At 49.4% G+C, this 14,106-nt stretch overlaps 1 protein-coding gene and 3 long non-coding RNA genes across 13 annotated transcripts in view, besides 2 other annotated features; 2 read left to right on the top strand and 2 right to left on the bottom strand.

Annotated features, from left to right (window-relative positions):
• The window catches only part of Pick1 (protein interacting with C kinase 1), a 20,327-nt gene extending 19,516 nt beyond the window's left edge, over positions 1-811 (bottom strand). For 2 of the 10 annotated variants that reach the window (XM_006520603.4, XM_006520605.4), the window contains exons 1-2: positions 381-467; positions 98-201 (exon numbers count right to left, since the gene is read on the bottom strand). In XM_006520603.4, the coding sequence (XP_006520666.1) occupies positions 98-138 (41 nt within the window). In that variant the 5' untranslated portion in view covers positions 139-201; positions 381-467. Of the gene's footprint in view, positions 1-97; positions 202-380 lie in introns of all 10 variants that reach the window. The other 8 variants (XR_003951360.1, NM_008837.3, XM_006520604.4 and 5 more) reach the window with 8 other exon arrangements.
• Positions 812-1,944: 1,133 nt separating this feature from the next.
• Positions 1,945-4,697, top strand: Gm30527. Its single transcript, XR_384244.3, has 2 exons — positions 1,945-2,055; positions 4,354-4,697. It is a non-coding gene; the product is annotated as a predicted gene, 30527 (long non-coding RNA).
• A 764-nt stretch (positions 4,698-5,461) lies between these two features.
• On the top strand, positions 5,462-10,564 carry Gm52189. The gene is made up of 2 exons (XR_003951548.1): positions 5,462-5,531; positions 9,314-10,564. It is a non-coding gene; the product is annotated as a predicted gene, 52189 (long non-coding RNA).
• Positions 5,851-6,516: an enhancer, noted in NCBI's record as "MCS9". NCBI's record gives its function as "enhancer in Schwann cells, ganglia, and melanoblasts" and the evidence as "EXISTENCE:reporter gene assay evidence [ECO:0000049][PMID:18773071]".
• Positions 9,827-10,494: an enhancer, noted in NCBI's record as "Sox10-MCS8 used in the reporter construct". NCBI's record gives its function as "activates a minimal c-Fos promoter in enteric nervous system subpopulations, oligodendrocytes, sympathetic ganglia, and PNS Schwann cells of transgenic zebrafish" and the evidence as "EXISTENCE:transgenic organism evidence [ECO:0001131][PMID:18773071]".
• Positions 13,550-14,106, bottom strand: part of Gm10863 (predicted gene 10863) — a 50,336-nt gene continuing 49,779 nt past the window's right edge. The window contains exon 5 of the long non-coding RNA NR_029470.1: positions 13,550-13,841. This is a non-coding gene — a long non-coding RNA (predicted gene 10863). The remainder of the gene's footprint in view (positions 13,842-14,106) is intronic.

The following is a 14,106-nucleotide window of genomic DNA, read 5'->3' as shown; positions in this document are numbered from 1 at the left end:
CTCCCGTACACTGAGAAGAAAGTGTGGAACTAGGACACCCAAGGACACGGGGGACCTGGGTCCTCAGCTCTCGGGTCTTGGGGAAGAGTATACTCACAATTTATCCTCTTCGATGTCATAGTCTAAGTCTGCAAACATGGTTCCGAGAGTTGGGGCCGACTGGCTAACTGCCCAGCTCGGGAGGGGAATAGGAAACTGGGTCTGACAGAGAAAAGAACACAGGGCTTCAGGGAACTGAAGTGCTCAGATGCCAGCCCCGGGCTGCCGCCCCTCGCCCACGCGGACAGCGGGCCTCTGTCTTCCCCTCTGGCCCGGGACCCGGAGCCTCAGGCTAGAAGGGCACGCGCGGAGCTGGGGTACTGGGGATAGGTGATTCTTACTTGGTACAGGGGAGGACCCCAGGCCAGGGCGACGGGCTCGGATTCTGGAGCCCGCCCCACGGTCTCCAGAGCCTTGGGAGCCGCTTCAGTCGCTCACCGAGAGAGTCGGTCCCACTGCCAGGCCCGGGCCAGGCTGGCACCTGAACCCACCTGCCGTTCCACCTGGCGGCGACCGCGACTGTCGCGTCACTTCCGGTCGGACGCGGAAGTCCCGCCTCTCCCCTCGAGTCTTTGCCCCAATCCCTGCAGGCAACCCTTCTGTCTCCGCTCCGGGACTCTCTGAACCAGGAAAAAGAACAAGTGTTGGTGGAAGTTCGCCGTTAGTGTGAAAAAAAGGGAAGGGAAGAAAAGGTCTAGACATGTCGGCGGCCCCGGACCCCGCCCTTGGCCGTTCCGCCATCTTGGGGAGGACAGAGCTCTTCCCAGCTTCCTTAGCGGCACTCTGGGGACCACTTAGGCCCGCGGTTGCCAGGGCAACGGGAGCATCCTGGGGCCAGTGAAGTTCAGTGAACTGCAAACCTCAAGACCTTTGCCTTCACATTTTGAGTACCACTTCCTAAGGAAAGCCTGTGTCTCCTCCACTACAAAGCGTTAGTGCTGGAAGGTTCCCGCTAAACCCCAGCCTCAGAAAGAAAGAATTAAGTACCTGAGAGAGGGAGCAACTTTTTTCAGAGATGATAAACAGTTGGTTTAAGATCCAGATCTTGGTCCCGAGAACCGGTCTGGGGTCTTTGAATATCTGTGCTAAACTCAGAGAGGTATATTCTGTGGACTTTGTCTTTTTCAGATTTGACTCGTCTTTTCCCCACATACGTTCTATTACCATTCAGTAAGTGTTTCTTCGGTATTTTGGCAAACAATCTCTCACACCAAACCTCTTTTCTTAGTCCCGAGGCGTCTGGAGTCCTCTTGAAGATACAGCCTCCATGTTCCTGAGGCTCAACAAATACCATCAGTGCTTGCAGCTAGGGAGCTCCAAACTTATCTCCCCACCAACTTCTGCTGCCAAGGATTATGTCCAATGGGTTGGCTGAAAGAGAATGGCCCTCCGGGGTCCACAGTGCTAGCAACCACCGCATCCAGGAAGAGTGGGACCAGTGTCCTTCCTCAGCTGGGGGCAGGGTGTGGAGGAGGCACAGAGGTCCTTGTGCTCACAGATAAGCACCAGGGGAACCAGGAATGTTAATCGCACAAGGTAGTTACTTAATGGGCGAGATGGATAACCTGGTTTTGCTTAGAAGGCTGGGAACAGATGTGGTTTATAGCTTGGTGACCTTTGGTGTATCTGCATGGTCAAAACCATACTGGGTCTTGAGTTTGTTTTTTTTTTTCAGTTAATTTATAGAACAAATCTTTATGAAAGACGCCACTTGTATTTTACAAAGAGTCTCAATGTAGCCGTATCTCGAGCTTGGATGTGCACATTATCAAGTTAATTATCAACAGGAAAGCTTTTTACCAGTTTGTGTGGTTCTTAAATATACCCCAAATAAACTACACAGGATCAGACACTCAAAAACTTTGAACCTACACTGGCTACTGAGTCACACTGGAGCAAATTGCTGCCTTGCCTCTCCGGATTGACACCCCACTCACGGCCTTCCTGTTCACAGAGCCCTCCACAGGGATGCCACATATCCTAAAGAAGCCCTTGCAAGGCCTGCAGGAAGCTGAGGTGAGTCTCAGCATGACAACCACCTCCCCTCTGCTCACCTTTCTGCAGCTCACTTCACTGTCAGAGACAGTCTCAGTCAGGGTTTCTATTCCTGCACAAAACATGACCAAGGAGCAAGTTGGGGAAGAAAGGGTTTATTCAGCTTACACTTCCACGTTGCTGTTCATCACCAAAGGAAGTCAGGACAAGAACACACAGGGCAGGAAGGTGTGGATGCAGAGGCCATGGAGGGATGTTTCTTACTGGCTTGCTTCCCCTGGCTTGCTCAGCTTGCTTGCTTATAGAACCCAGGACTACCAGCCCAGGGATGGCACCACCCACAGTGGGCCCTCCCACCCTTGATCACTAATTCAGAAAATGCCTTACAGCTGGATCTCATGGCATTTCCTCAACTGAGGCTCCTTTCTCTGTGATAACTCCAGCCTGTGTCAAGTTGACACACAAAACCAGCCAGTACAGAGACCCTGGCTCATCTTCACCTGTGAGGCAGAAGAAGCACCACAGATTAATCTGTGCAGGTGGGGAAGGGGCTCTGAGAAGCACCACCCCTTCGCTGCCATGGTCCGAGGCAGGAGTGATTCTCTTCAAGCTCTTTTTGCAGCCGATGTGTTTGGATTTCAAGATAGCATCTCATGTAGCCCGAGTTCACTGTACATAAGCTGGTTTCCTGCCTTCCATCTCCCCAGTGTTGTTTGTGGAACTGGGGACCCAACTCATGGCTTCCTCAGCTCCCCCCCAAAAAAACCCTAGTTCATACTCAGGCTCTGCCATTTTGTACCATGGAATTTGAAGCTGGTCACCAGCTACCTCTAAGGCTCAAGTTCCCGTGGAACAAAATGAGGAGCATGGTCTCATTCAGCAAGTGTTTGTTAAAAGTCAAGAGTAAGAGAACAGGGTTGGAGTGTTCTTTAAACCACTAAGCTCCCCAGCCAGGTGGTGGTGGCACATGCCTTTAACCCTGTACTTGGAAGGCAGAGGCGGGCAGATTTCTGAATTCGAGGCCAGCCTGGTCTACAGAGTGAGTTCCAGGACAGCCAGGGCTACACAGAGAAACTCTGTCTCAACATCCCCCCCCCCAAACCAAAAGCCACTAACCCTCAAGCTGACCTAGGCCCCTCTCTTTAGTTAAGTGCAGGACGCACATGCCGCTCTCCCCATGTTGGTCCCCACCAGGCTCAGTGAGCCTTCCCGGATAGTTCCAGCTCACCAGTCTCTTTCTCTTAGTTCTGGAAACAGTTGGGTTTTTTGGTTTTTTTTTTTTAAGATTTATTATTATACATAAGTACATTGTAGCAATCTTCAGACTCAGATGGGCCAGAAGAGGGCATCAGATTTCATTACAGGTGGTTGTGAGCCACCATGTGGTTGCTAGGAACTGAACTCAGGACCTTCGGAAGAGCAGTCACTGCTCTTAACCACCAAACCATCTCGCCAGCCCAGAAACAGTTGGTTTTTTACTTGATCATTTGGTGAAATATTACACGTCCTATAACATCCCTTCATGGTGTCCCTGAGTCAATTCTATGGGATTAACCTATGTTTTTGTTCTTCTGGAAAGCCCTCAACCCTGGCTTTTTTGAGACAGGGTTTCTCTGTGTAGCCCTGGCTGTCCTGGAACTCATGCTGTAGACCATGCTGGCTTCAAACTCAGAGATCCACTTTGCCCCTGCCTCCTGAATACTGGGATTAAAGGTGTGTGCCACCATCTCCCGACTTTCTTCCCCTTTATAATGGGGCTTAAAAGTCTGGCAATGTGGGCTGAAGTGATGGCTCAGAGATTAAGAGTACTGGCTATTCTTCCAGAGGTCCTGAGTTCAATTCCCAGCAACCAAATGGTGGCACATAACCATCTATAATGAGATCTGGTGCCCTCTTCTGGCCTGTAGGCATACATACAGGCAGAAGGCGATATGCATAATAAATCTTAAAAAAAAAAAAAATCCGGGTGTGGTGGCACACTCCTTTAATCCCAGCTCTTGGGAGGCAGAGGCAGGCAGATTTCTAAGTTCAAGGCCAGCCTGGTCTACAAAGTGAGTTCCAAGACAGCCAGGGCTATAAAGAGAAACCCTGTCTCAAAAAACTAAAAAACAAAACAAAAAGTCTGGTAATGTGACTTAGTGGTAGAGCTCTTACTTAACCTGTGTGTGAGGCCCTAGATGTAATTGCCAGTACTGTAAGATGACGGTGATGAACAATAGCAGCTTAGAGATCATGTCTTGACATGCTATAAAATGCTTCCCCTGCCTCTCTCCTTCCTGGGTTCCTTCACTGACTTTTTAATCTGTGGTATTCCCATAGATCCCACAGATGCTAGGAACCTCTCCTCCGGTGTCATGATAAACAGCCGAGAAAACTGTGACGCTTCGCACGCAGCCAATGCCTGTGTGAACTATGACCCACACTATGCTTTACCGTGGGACACTTGTGTGTCAGCGCACCCAGCCCAGAACCCGGTTCCAGCTGAGCAGGGAGGGCAGGTTGGGACCTTTGTTTACCTGAGAGGAAAGAAGCCCCTGGTAGAAGATTCTAATGGCAAAGTGAGCACTTGTCTTTGCAGCAGGCAGAAAGCCCTGCCCTGCCCTTGGATCGGCCCCGGAGCCAAGCATGCATCTGTCCTGCAGTAAAATGCTTGTAGATATTGACATGGTTCTCTATGGAGTGACCACAGGGATCCTAAGGAAGAGGGTGGGGGGGAGGGACATCATGGAGGAGAGGTGACTGGGACGGCAGCAGTGGCCCAGAGTTTCCTCCATAATACTGGAGTCACAGACCAGTGTTAAGCACTGCCCTTTGAAATGGCTGGACCACATGGTTTTCCTGTGCAGTAACAACGAACCCTCTGCCATATCTGTGAGAGTGATCATTCACAAAACACATCCATAATTCACCCTCCCATTCCAGGCCTGGGCTCTGTGGTTCCCAGCATCAGCTCCAACCCCAGACCACTGCCTTCACACACCCTTTTCCTGAGGACCTGCTGCCACCTGGTGGATAATTTCAGTACTACCACCTAAGGATGCCAAAATAGCCGTGACAGGGTCACTGCCTGCTGAGTCAGGGCTGATGGCAGAGCCCGAGTCCCCAGTGTTGGACAATGAGTGAGGCTGATCACTTGAATGCCAGGCTGTGCCTGACCCTCCCTGCCTCAGCTGCTGCTCCCTCCTCACTCTTTGCCGTGCCCGCCCATGGCATTCAAGGCTACTGTGAAGGTCAAGAAGTCAGGTGAGTCTGACCCACTCACTAATTCCTAAATTCATCTTATGAATATGTATGGAGAACTTACCAAGCCCCAGCCGACCGGCCAGCCAAGAGCACACACAGTGAAGGAAACAGTTGGAGCCTGTTGCTGATGAACTCTTTGGAGCAAGGGGGAGCACCAGCAAGATGGAAGGAAATACCCTATCTCCGGGGTTAACATGGTAGAAAAGGAGACTGGTTCCATCCTCGTGATCTTTGAGGAGACGCTGGAGATGCTGGTGAGGAGGTAGCTGGCAGAGACCTGAGACAGTCCCTGTGGCAAATACACACCAACACCTTTTGGGCTGACATGAGATAAATCCAGGAGATCAGAGGGCTACCGTGTGTTGCCATGTGGCAGTTTGTGAGTGTGTGTGTGTGTGTGTGTGTGTGTGTGTGTGCATGTGAGTGGGTGTGCTTGCTTACTGACCAGTTTCTTCTGTCTACCTTCTACCATATTGCAAGCTCCCAGAGCCTGGAGCCTCGCCTATTCAAATCACTCTCCATCTCCAACAGGTAGCACAGTGGCCAGTACTTGGCCAATGTTCCATGCTGGCCAGTTTGGCTAAAGGAGGAGCTACAGATCCCACCATTTTAGAGTGGACGGCAACTGTCTGTTCTCAACCATTGCCTTCCATCAGCTGACAACACCAAGAGTGGGGTGGATGTGCCTCATGAGGGGCCCGGGAGCACCCCCACCCCGCCCCCAACCATTCCCTAAGTAGCTCTATTCCTGATCCAGCTCAGCACGCAAAGGCTGACCTATGACCTTCCTCTGCCCCCTGCCCCCCGCCTCCCCCTAGCGCTCTGCCCTCTGGGTGAGGTCAGTGATGAAAGCCAGCAGCAGCCCAGGGGGTGGAGGAGAGAGACAGTGTCTGATTGTTCCTGAGCTGCTGAGGACTGGGTCTCAGACAGCCCCTCCCTCCCTCCTCCTCCTCTCTCCTCCTCCTCTCCTTTCCCTTCCTCCTCCCCCCATCCCCTCCCTGTCTTCTTCACTCCCTCTTTCTTCCCTTCTCTCTCCCTTACTCTTCCAAACTCCAGTGAGAAGTTGTTGCCTAGGCTGATGCTTGGCACCCCACTGTCCACCCAGACGTTCTGAATGAGCTATCTGGCTTGGGGTCCACTTTGGAAAGAGCCTAGGGCAAACGCCAGAAGACCTTGGGCGCTCTTTCCAGCTGTGACCTCAAGAGTGACATACAGGCTCGGAGTGCTGTGAGTGAGCACAGCCTCTCAGGGGTGCTCCAGCAATGACAGGTGACACAGTCCCCTGCAGTGTCCTCTGGACACAACCTTGTGCCATCCCCTTGGTCTCAGGGTCCAGCTGAGCTCCAGGGAGCCCACTGGCCTGAACTGGTACTCTAGGCTAAGGCTGTGCACTAGGCAGGAGAGGCCCAACTCCTCTTCGGGGCGTCTGGGGCTCTTGCTGGCTTTCATGATGGATTGTGTTGACCTGAGCCGGTGACTCTCCCTGAGAATCGGCAGCCACCTCTGGGCATTGATTTTTCTCTTTCACTTTTTTTTCTTTTGGCTTTTCAGGACAGGGTTTCTCTGTGTAGCCCTGTCTGTCCTGAAACTCTCTATAGACCTGTCTGGCTTCGAACTCACAGAGCTCCACCTGCCTCTGCCTCCCAAGCTCTGGGATTCAAGGCGTGTGCCACTATGGTCTTTCATTTCTTAAGGGAAGTCTCAAACATGCAAAACTAAACACCAAACACAAGCCAGATTCCACCAATGCCGTCCCTTCTGTTTTCAGTCAGTCCTGTCAGCTCTGTGCCCCTCCCCTATGTGGGCACTAATATTGTTTTGTTTTTATTAATTTTGTTATAAATATGTATATGTCGGGGGGGCAGTATGTGCACACAAGTGCGGATGAATCAGACCTCCTGGAACTGGGGTCACAGACCCTTACTTAACAGGTTCGGAGACCTAAACTCAAGTCCTTCACAAGAGCTGTGTGTGTGTGTGTGTGCATGGAGGTCAGGAACAGCTTTAAGGAATAGGTCTCTCCTTCCACTGGGGGATCCAGAGCTCACATTCTGCTTCCTAGGCTTGTGTGGCAAGCACTGCCATTCACTAAGCACTGTTATCTCGCCAGTTCCAAGTTTTTAATTTTTAAAAAGAAACCAATAAACATTTTAAAAAGAACATTGTAAATCTTTTATTATATTTAATTGTGTTATTATAAGTGGAATTTTTTTTAATCATCTTTTTTTAGAGCCAACTAGGCTGACACACCCTTGTAATCCCCATCCTGCGGAGGCTGAGGCACGAGGATCAGGAATTTGAAGTCAGTCAGGGCTTCTGAGTAAAACCTTATTTAAAAAAAAAAAAAAAGAGCCAGCTATGGTGACTCAGGAGGCAGAGGCAGGAGGCGCTTTGTGAGATCCAGGACAGCCAGGGCTACATAGTAAGACCCCGTCTCAAATAAAAACAAGGAAGGAAAGAGGGACGGATGGAAGGAAGTTTTATTGTTGCCTTTGGTATTACATGCAATCATGTTTAATTCAGGCATGATCCACACCGCACACACACTCACCTGTGACTTTGAATGTCTAGTGTCTCCATCCAGTGCTGTTAGGACCTTTGTAAGGTCATATGGCCTTCACCACTATTTAATTCCAAAATATTTTTATCATACCCCCCAAACCGTTTGCCCACCTACCTTCACTTCCCATGGTTGCTGCAGTCTTATGGTCCCATGCTTTACCTGTTGTGGAATTTCACAGAACTGGAATACTGTGTGACCATAGGTAGCTGCCTTCTCTCATCGAGCATGTTTTCAAATTTCCCCTGTGCTATGGCTGCACTCCATGGATTTGTTGTTTTGATTGGTACTTAAAAAAATAATAAAATAAAAGACATTCTCTCACTATGTAGCCCAGACTGGTCAGAAGCTAGGTATGTAACAGGCTGTCCTAGAACTTAAAACAATTCTCACATTTCTGCCTTACCACCCCCTCCCTCTTCATTTTAAAATCTTACATGTATGAGTGTTTTGTTTGCATATATGTTATATGTCTGTGCAGTGTCCACAGGGGCCCCAGGGAGCATTGGATTCCCTGGGACTGAATTTACAGAAAGTTGTAAGCATCCAGTAGATGCTGGGAATCAAACCTGGGCCCTCTGGGATGGCAGCCAGTGCTCTTAATCCCTGAGTACTGTCTCCAGCCCCCTGCCTCTACCTCTTCAGTGTCCTCTGAGTTGCAGGTCTGTGCTACTAAACCTGGATTTGCAACTAAAAAGAAAAAAATAGCGGGGAGCTGGAGAGATGGTTCAGCCATTAAGAGTACTGCCTGCTTTTCCACAGGTCCTGAGTTCAATTCCCAGCAACCACATGGTGGCTCACAACCAAATGTAATGGGATCCAATGCCCTCTTCTCTGTCTGAAGATGACAGTGTACTCACATACATAAAATAAATATTTAAAAAAAAATAGCAGGCTGGGGAGGTGGCTACTGGGGAGTGGTTACTAGGGTTCATTTTCCAGCACCCACACATCGATTCACAACCCTCTGTAACTCCAGTCTGAAGGAACGAAACCCCTTCTCTGGCCTCGAAAGGCACCAGGCACATGCCTGATACACATTCATACATTCAAACAGAATACTTTCATTCATTTTTTTTAAAAACCTGCAGTGTGTGTGTATGAGTGTGTGTATGAGTGTGTGAGACTGTCTGTGTGAGTGTATGAGTGTGTGTATATGTGTGTGTGTGTGGTACGCATGTGTGTGTGTACGCGTGTGCGTGTGTGACTGTGCGAGTGTATGTATATGAATATGTGTGCGCGCGCATGCGCCCAGGTATGGCAGTCAAAGGGCAGCTGTAGGAGTCTGTCCTTTTCCTCTACCATTCAGATTCCGGGGCTTGAACTCAGGTAGTCAGGCTCTGAAGTAGGAGCCTTGCCATCTGATGCATCTCAGCCGCTAAGCGTGTGTTGTTCCTATTGTGTTAATGGAGGTGGGTCTTGGGTAAGTTTCAGCTCTCACCATTTGCCTGTGGACTGTTCTGGCTTTCTGTGTAGGAAATGGTGGCTCTGGAATATCAGCTTGCATCCTCCTCTCCAATCCCCACGTTTTTGTTTTACTCTGGAAGTTCACCGTATGAGCTAACTGCCTTAGCCAGGAGCTTGGCTACAACATGAACAGACGCACAAATGAGTGTCCAACACAGGGAGTCTGATTTTAACAGATTAAGTCTCCTGCCACTTTGGAAAATATGCCTGTGATGGGCTTCAGCAAGGATCTCTTTCTCAGCTCAGAGACTCCTTTTGCACCCCCGTCCTGTGGTCTGAGACTGTTCATCCCAGAGAGTTGCTGACATGCGTGTCCAGGACTGACATGGCCGTGGGATCATCTCCTGAATTCATTCATTCAATAATGAACTGTGTTGACAGATTACATATTAAGCCAGGCTTGGATTTTTAGGATGTATATCTGTCCTTCTGCCTGCCTGAATCTGCACTACATCTTATTCAGGAGTGTTAATATTGGAGGACCGGACATCTCATTTCACAGTAGGCTTGTTCCCTGCGTGCCATTGAACATACTGTGGAGGGGACAAGAACAGCCTCTACCTATGACCTCCCTGCCTGCCTCTGTCTTCAGCTTTTCCAGTCTTGCCTCTCATACTGCTCTGGCTTGAAGCACTTGGCCCCATGAATGCTCCTGCAGGTACCAAAGTGTGAGATGCTCTCTCTTGCTCAAACTCTCAGCAGCTATGAAGCTAGAGAGCCTGTGAGCTCAAGCTCTAGAGAAGCCCACAGAGCTGTGACCCTCTCCAAACCTCACTGAAGAGAGAATCGGGATGGAATCCTGCCCTCCCTCCTCCTGCAGAGGAAGTGGCTAAGGAGGGGACAGGGTCAGGGGTTAATGACAGCATTGTGCTGGGTGGGGGCTGTGGATAGCTCAGCTTGTCAGTGGCAACATCTAAGCAGTTCTAGCCCCAGGGGACCCCTTCCCCTTTCCCATCCATCCTCCTCAGAGGGAAGAGTCCTTGCTGGCCTTTAATTGCCTTCAGTCCATTGTACACTGTGAGGACATGAGGCTGTCTTCCCTGGCAGAGTCTGCTTTGCTGAGGCCCCAGATACAGTGTGCTACCTCCTCCACCTCCCAGATATCCGTGCCCCACCACCATGAGCTACGGGGATGTGGCAGAAACCAGAGTCTGAAGAGGGAGCCAGCCAGGGTCTCATCTGGCCTCAGCCACCCATCCCAACACATACACATACACGTACACGTACACGTACACGTACACACACACACACACACACACATACATACACACACATATATACACATACACATACACACACACATAAACATACTCACACACATACACACACACACATATACACATACACATACACACACATACACACAAACATACACACACATAAACATACTCACACACATACACACATACACACACATACACACACATACACACACACATATACACATACACACACATACACACACACACACATACACATACTCACATACACACATACACACACATACACACATACACACATACACACACACACACACACATACACACACACACACACACACATACACACATACACACACATACAAACACACACACATACTCAGGCTGTCCCAGGTCAGCCATGTCTGTCTTCTGGACAACTGAGCCCTTATAATTGTTCTGATAATGCCCAGTTCCGGGTGCTGGAGGGGTGGGACTGAGGAATGAGGTATGATTTCCACGGTCAGGAACATGACCAGGTCCTGTGACTTCCTACTGCATTTGCCAGGCTGGGTCCAGTGCCAGGGAGGCAAGGTAGGAGTGGGCCATGTTCATCACTCTCAAGGGGCTTTCAGGTTAGGAGTCAGACGCATCCACACAGCCACACACATAAAATAAAACGTATAAAACATAATAAAAATAGTAAGTCCTGCTCTTCCAAGAATGATTAAAGTCCATTTTTTCTGTTGTCTTTCCAGATTATTTATTTATTTATTTATTTATTTATTTATTATGTATATGAGTACACTGTAGCTATACAAATGGTTGTGAGCCACCATGTGGTTGCCAGGATTTGAACTCAGGACCTTTGGAAGAGCAGACACTGCTCTTAACCACTGAGTCATCTCTGCAGCCCCCCAGATATTTTTTAATTTAATAAAAGAAGATAGTTTGGGCTAGAGAGATGACTCAGCAGTTAAAAACACTGGCTGTTCTTCCAGAGGTCCTGAGTTCAATTCCCAGCAGCCACATGGTGGCTCAGAACCATCTATACTGGGTTCTGATGCCCTCTTCTGTCTGGCAGGCATACATACAAATAGAGCACTCACATGCATAAATAAATAAATCTTTCAAAAATATATTTTTGTGCCTGTGTGTTTATGCGTGTGTGTATCTGAGGAGGCCAGAAGAGGGGCATCTGAACTGCCAGCACTGCAGTAACGGGAACTGTGAGCGGCCCAACGTAAGCGCTGGCGGCCAAACTCTGGTCCTCTGCAAGAGCAGCGGACCATCATCACACAGAGCCTTCACGAAATTCTTATGGAGGTGGGTTCAGCTGTAAGTAGAACCCCTCCAAAATCAACAACAACAACAAAGGGAGATTAAAAAATATAGCCCAGCGCTGGGATTAAAGGCATGCGTCATCATTGCTCTCGAAAAACATATATATATCTCCCAGGCTGGAGAGATGGCTTAGCAATTAAGAGCACTGACTGGTGTTCTAGAGGTCCTGAGTTCAAATCCCAGGAACCACATGGTGGCTCACAACCATCGGTAATGAGATCTGATGCCCTCTTCTGGGGTACAGTGTACTTACATATAATAAATAAATCTTTTTTAAAAATATATATAACCACCATGGATTAAAAATCCTAAAATAAGCCAGGCATGGTGACACACGCCTTTAATCCCAGCACTGGGGAGGCAGAGGCAGGTGTATTTTTGAGTTCGAGGCCAGCCTGGTCTACAAAGTGAGTTCCAGGACAGCTAGGGCTATACAGAAGAACCCTGTCTCAGAAAAAAAAAAAATCCTAAAATAATGGCCATATGGGTGGGCTAATTGGAGGTAAGAGCAGCCCAGACAAAACATGATAAATTATATAATAAAATTATTGGCTAAAAAATAGACATAGCATAGAGGATAATACCTGCCCAACTCTAGTGCTAAGTAAGGCTTATGACAAATATAATGGCTGTGTGTCTTTTATCCAAAAACTAAATGGTCAAAGGCGGGTAAAAACCCCGGATTGGGATTAAACATTTCTACAACACTGAAGCACCTCTCCATGTCCACCTCTTTTGTGCCGGGAGTTGCAAGCCCATGCTATCACGCCTGGCTTTTCTGTGTGGGGTCTGAGAATTGAACTCAGGCCTGCACAGGGAGCACTTTGCCGACAGACATCTCCTCCACCTCTCCTGTTTTCTCCCAGCCCATCCTGTCTTCTTCCTGGCCGTGCTTCAATCCCATGGAGTTCGAGCAGGGCACACTGTTGGGCTTCTTCATTGCTCTTTGTTGAAGTTATCTACATGCATATAACTGCGTATCCTCAGTTTTACACACGTTTACACCACACACAGTTCCCCTACATCATTAAAATTCTGCATGAATGTCATTTTTACTGCCTTGTTATGTGACCGTGATCTGCCTCTGGTTCCCTATCCTCGGTCCCTGAATGTTACGATCACAGCCAGCTTTTGTTATTACATACACTGCAACAGCATCTTCGGGCCTACATCTGTATTGACGCCTCCTCTTTAAGGGAGGTGCTGTCAAGTGCAGCCTCCCCTGAAACCAAGTCACCACAGAGACTGACCTGGCACAGGGTCCTTTGGGAAGCAGCCCCACCTCCCAGTTGTGGCAGATGTGTCCTGTTTGTCATATGGTGACCTTGCGGCCTGTCATAAAAGGACCCTGCAAAGGTTGAGACAAGTAAGACTAACTCAACAATTACCTCCCCACCCTCAGGTCCTGGAGCCTCCTCCTGCTCCTGTGCAGGTTGGGAGGCATCCCGTCCTGCTGCTCCAGTCCAGGGAGGTGAGCAGCAAGGATGACTGATGTCTGTGACAGAAGGTAGGAGTGGTCTGGGGAGGTGCATGACGGTTTAGAGATAAGGTGTCTGGTTTGGATAGTGGGGAGATCAATGCCCCCCATACCCTCCAGACCAACAGGGGGCCCTTCTGTCTCTATCACAGGAATATTTCTGTTGAGTAAGGTGGCCGTGTGGGTAGTTGGGGGACAAGGCTTTGAAGTCAGTCAAGAGCAGACAAGTACAGGGCAAACATGCTTGAAGTCCTACTATGTGCTTGGCACCATGGCGTGGCAGCTGACAGCTTTCCAGCTCCAGAGTGGAAGAGCAGCAGGGTTCACACAGAGGGGAGTGACTGGAGACCACCTAATCCCTCTGGAGCTTCCTAGCCCCCTTGCTCCCCCCTTGATACCCACACTGTAGGGTGATGACTTCCATCCAGCATCAGGTGGGGCACCTCTGTAAAACCATCCAGTGTGACACAGGGGTCAGACAGGCTCCCTGCTCCCAGGCCAGGAATGCAGCTAGCACCTAGAAGGAAAAAAGACAGCTTAGCTGCTCCTGCCCTCTCCAGTCCTGGAGCTACCAGCTCTCAATGCACCCTGTGCTCTGTGAACCCCGCCTACAACTGCAGAGTGGAAAGGACACAGAATAGGAGCTTTCTGCCTCCCCTCTCCAACCAACAAATGGCTCCTGTCTCCAGACCCTCCCTCCCTGGCTCTCCTGCCTGCTGAAGAATCTCCTTCCCTTGCTAGCCACTCCGTGGTCAGCTCTCCGACCTGCACCATGAGCGTCT

This window comes from Mus musculus, chromosome 15 (genome assembly GCF_000001635.26).
Source record: "Mus musculus strain C57BL/6J chromosome 15, GRCm38.p6 C57BL/6J".
Taxonomy (NCBI): domain Eukaryota; kingdom Metazoa; phylum Chordata; class Mammalia; order Rodentia; family Muridae; genus Mus; species Mus musculus.
This window is presented reverse-complemented; position numbering and strand designations above follow the sequence as displayed.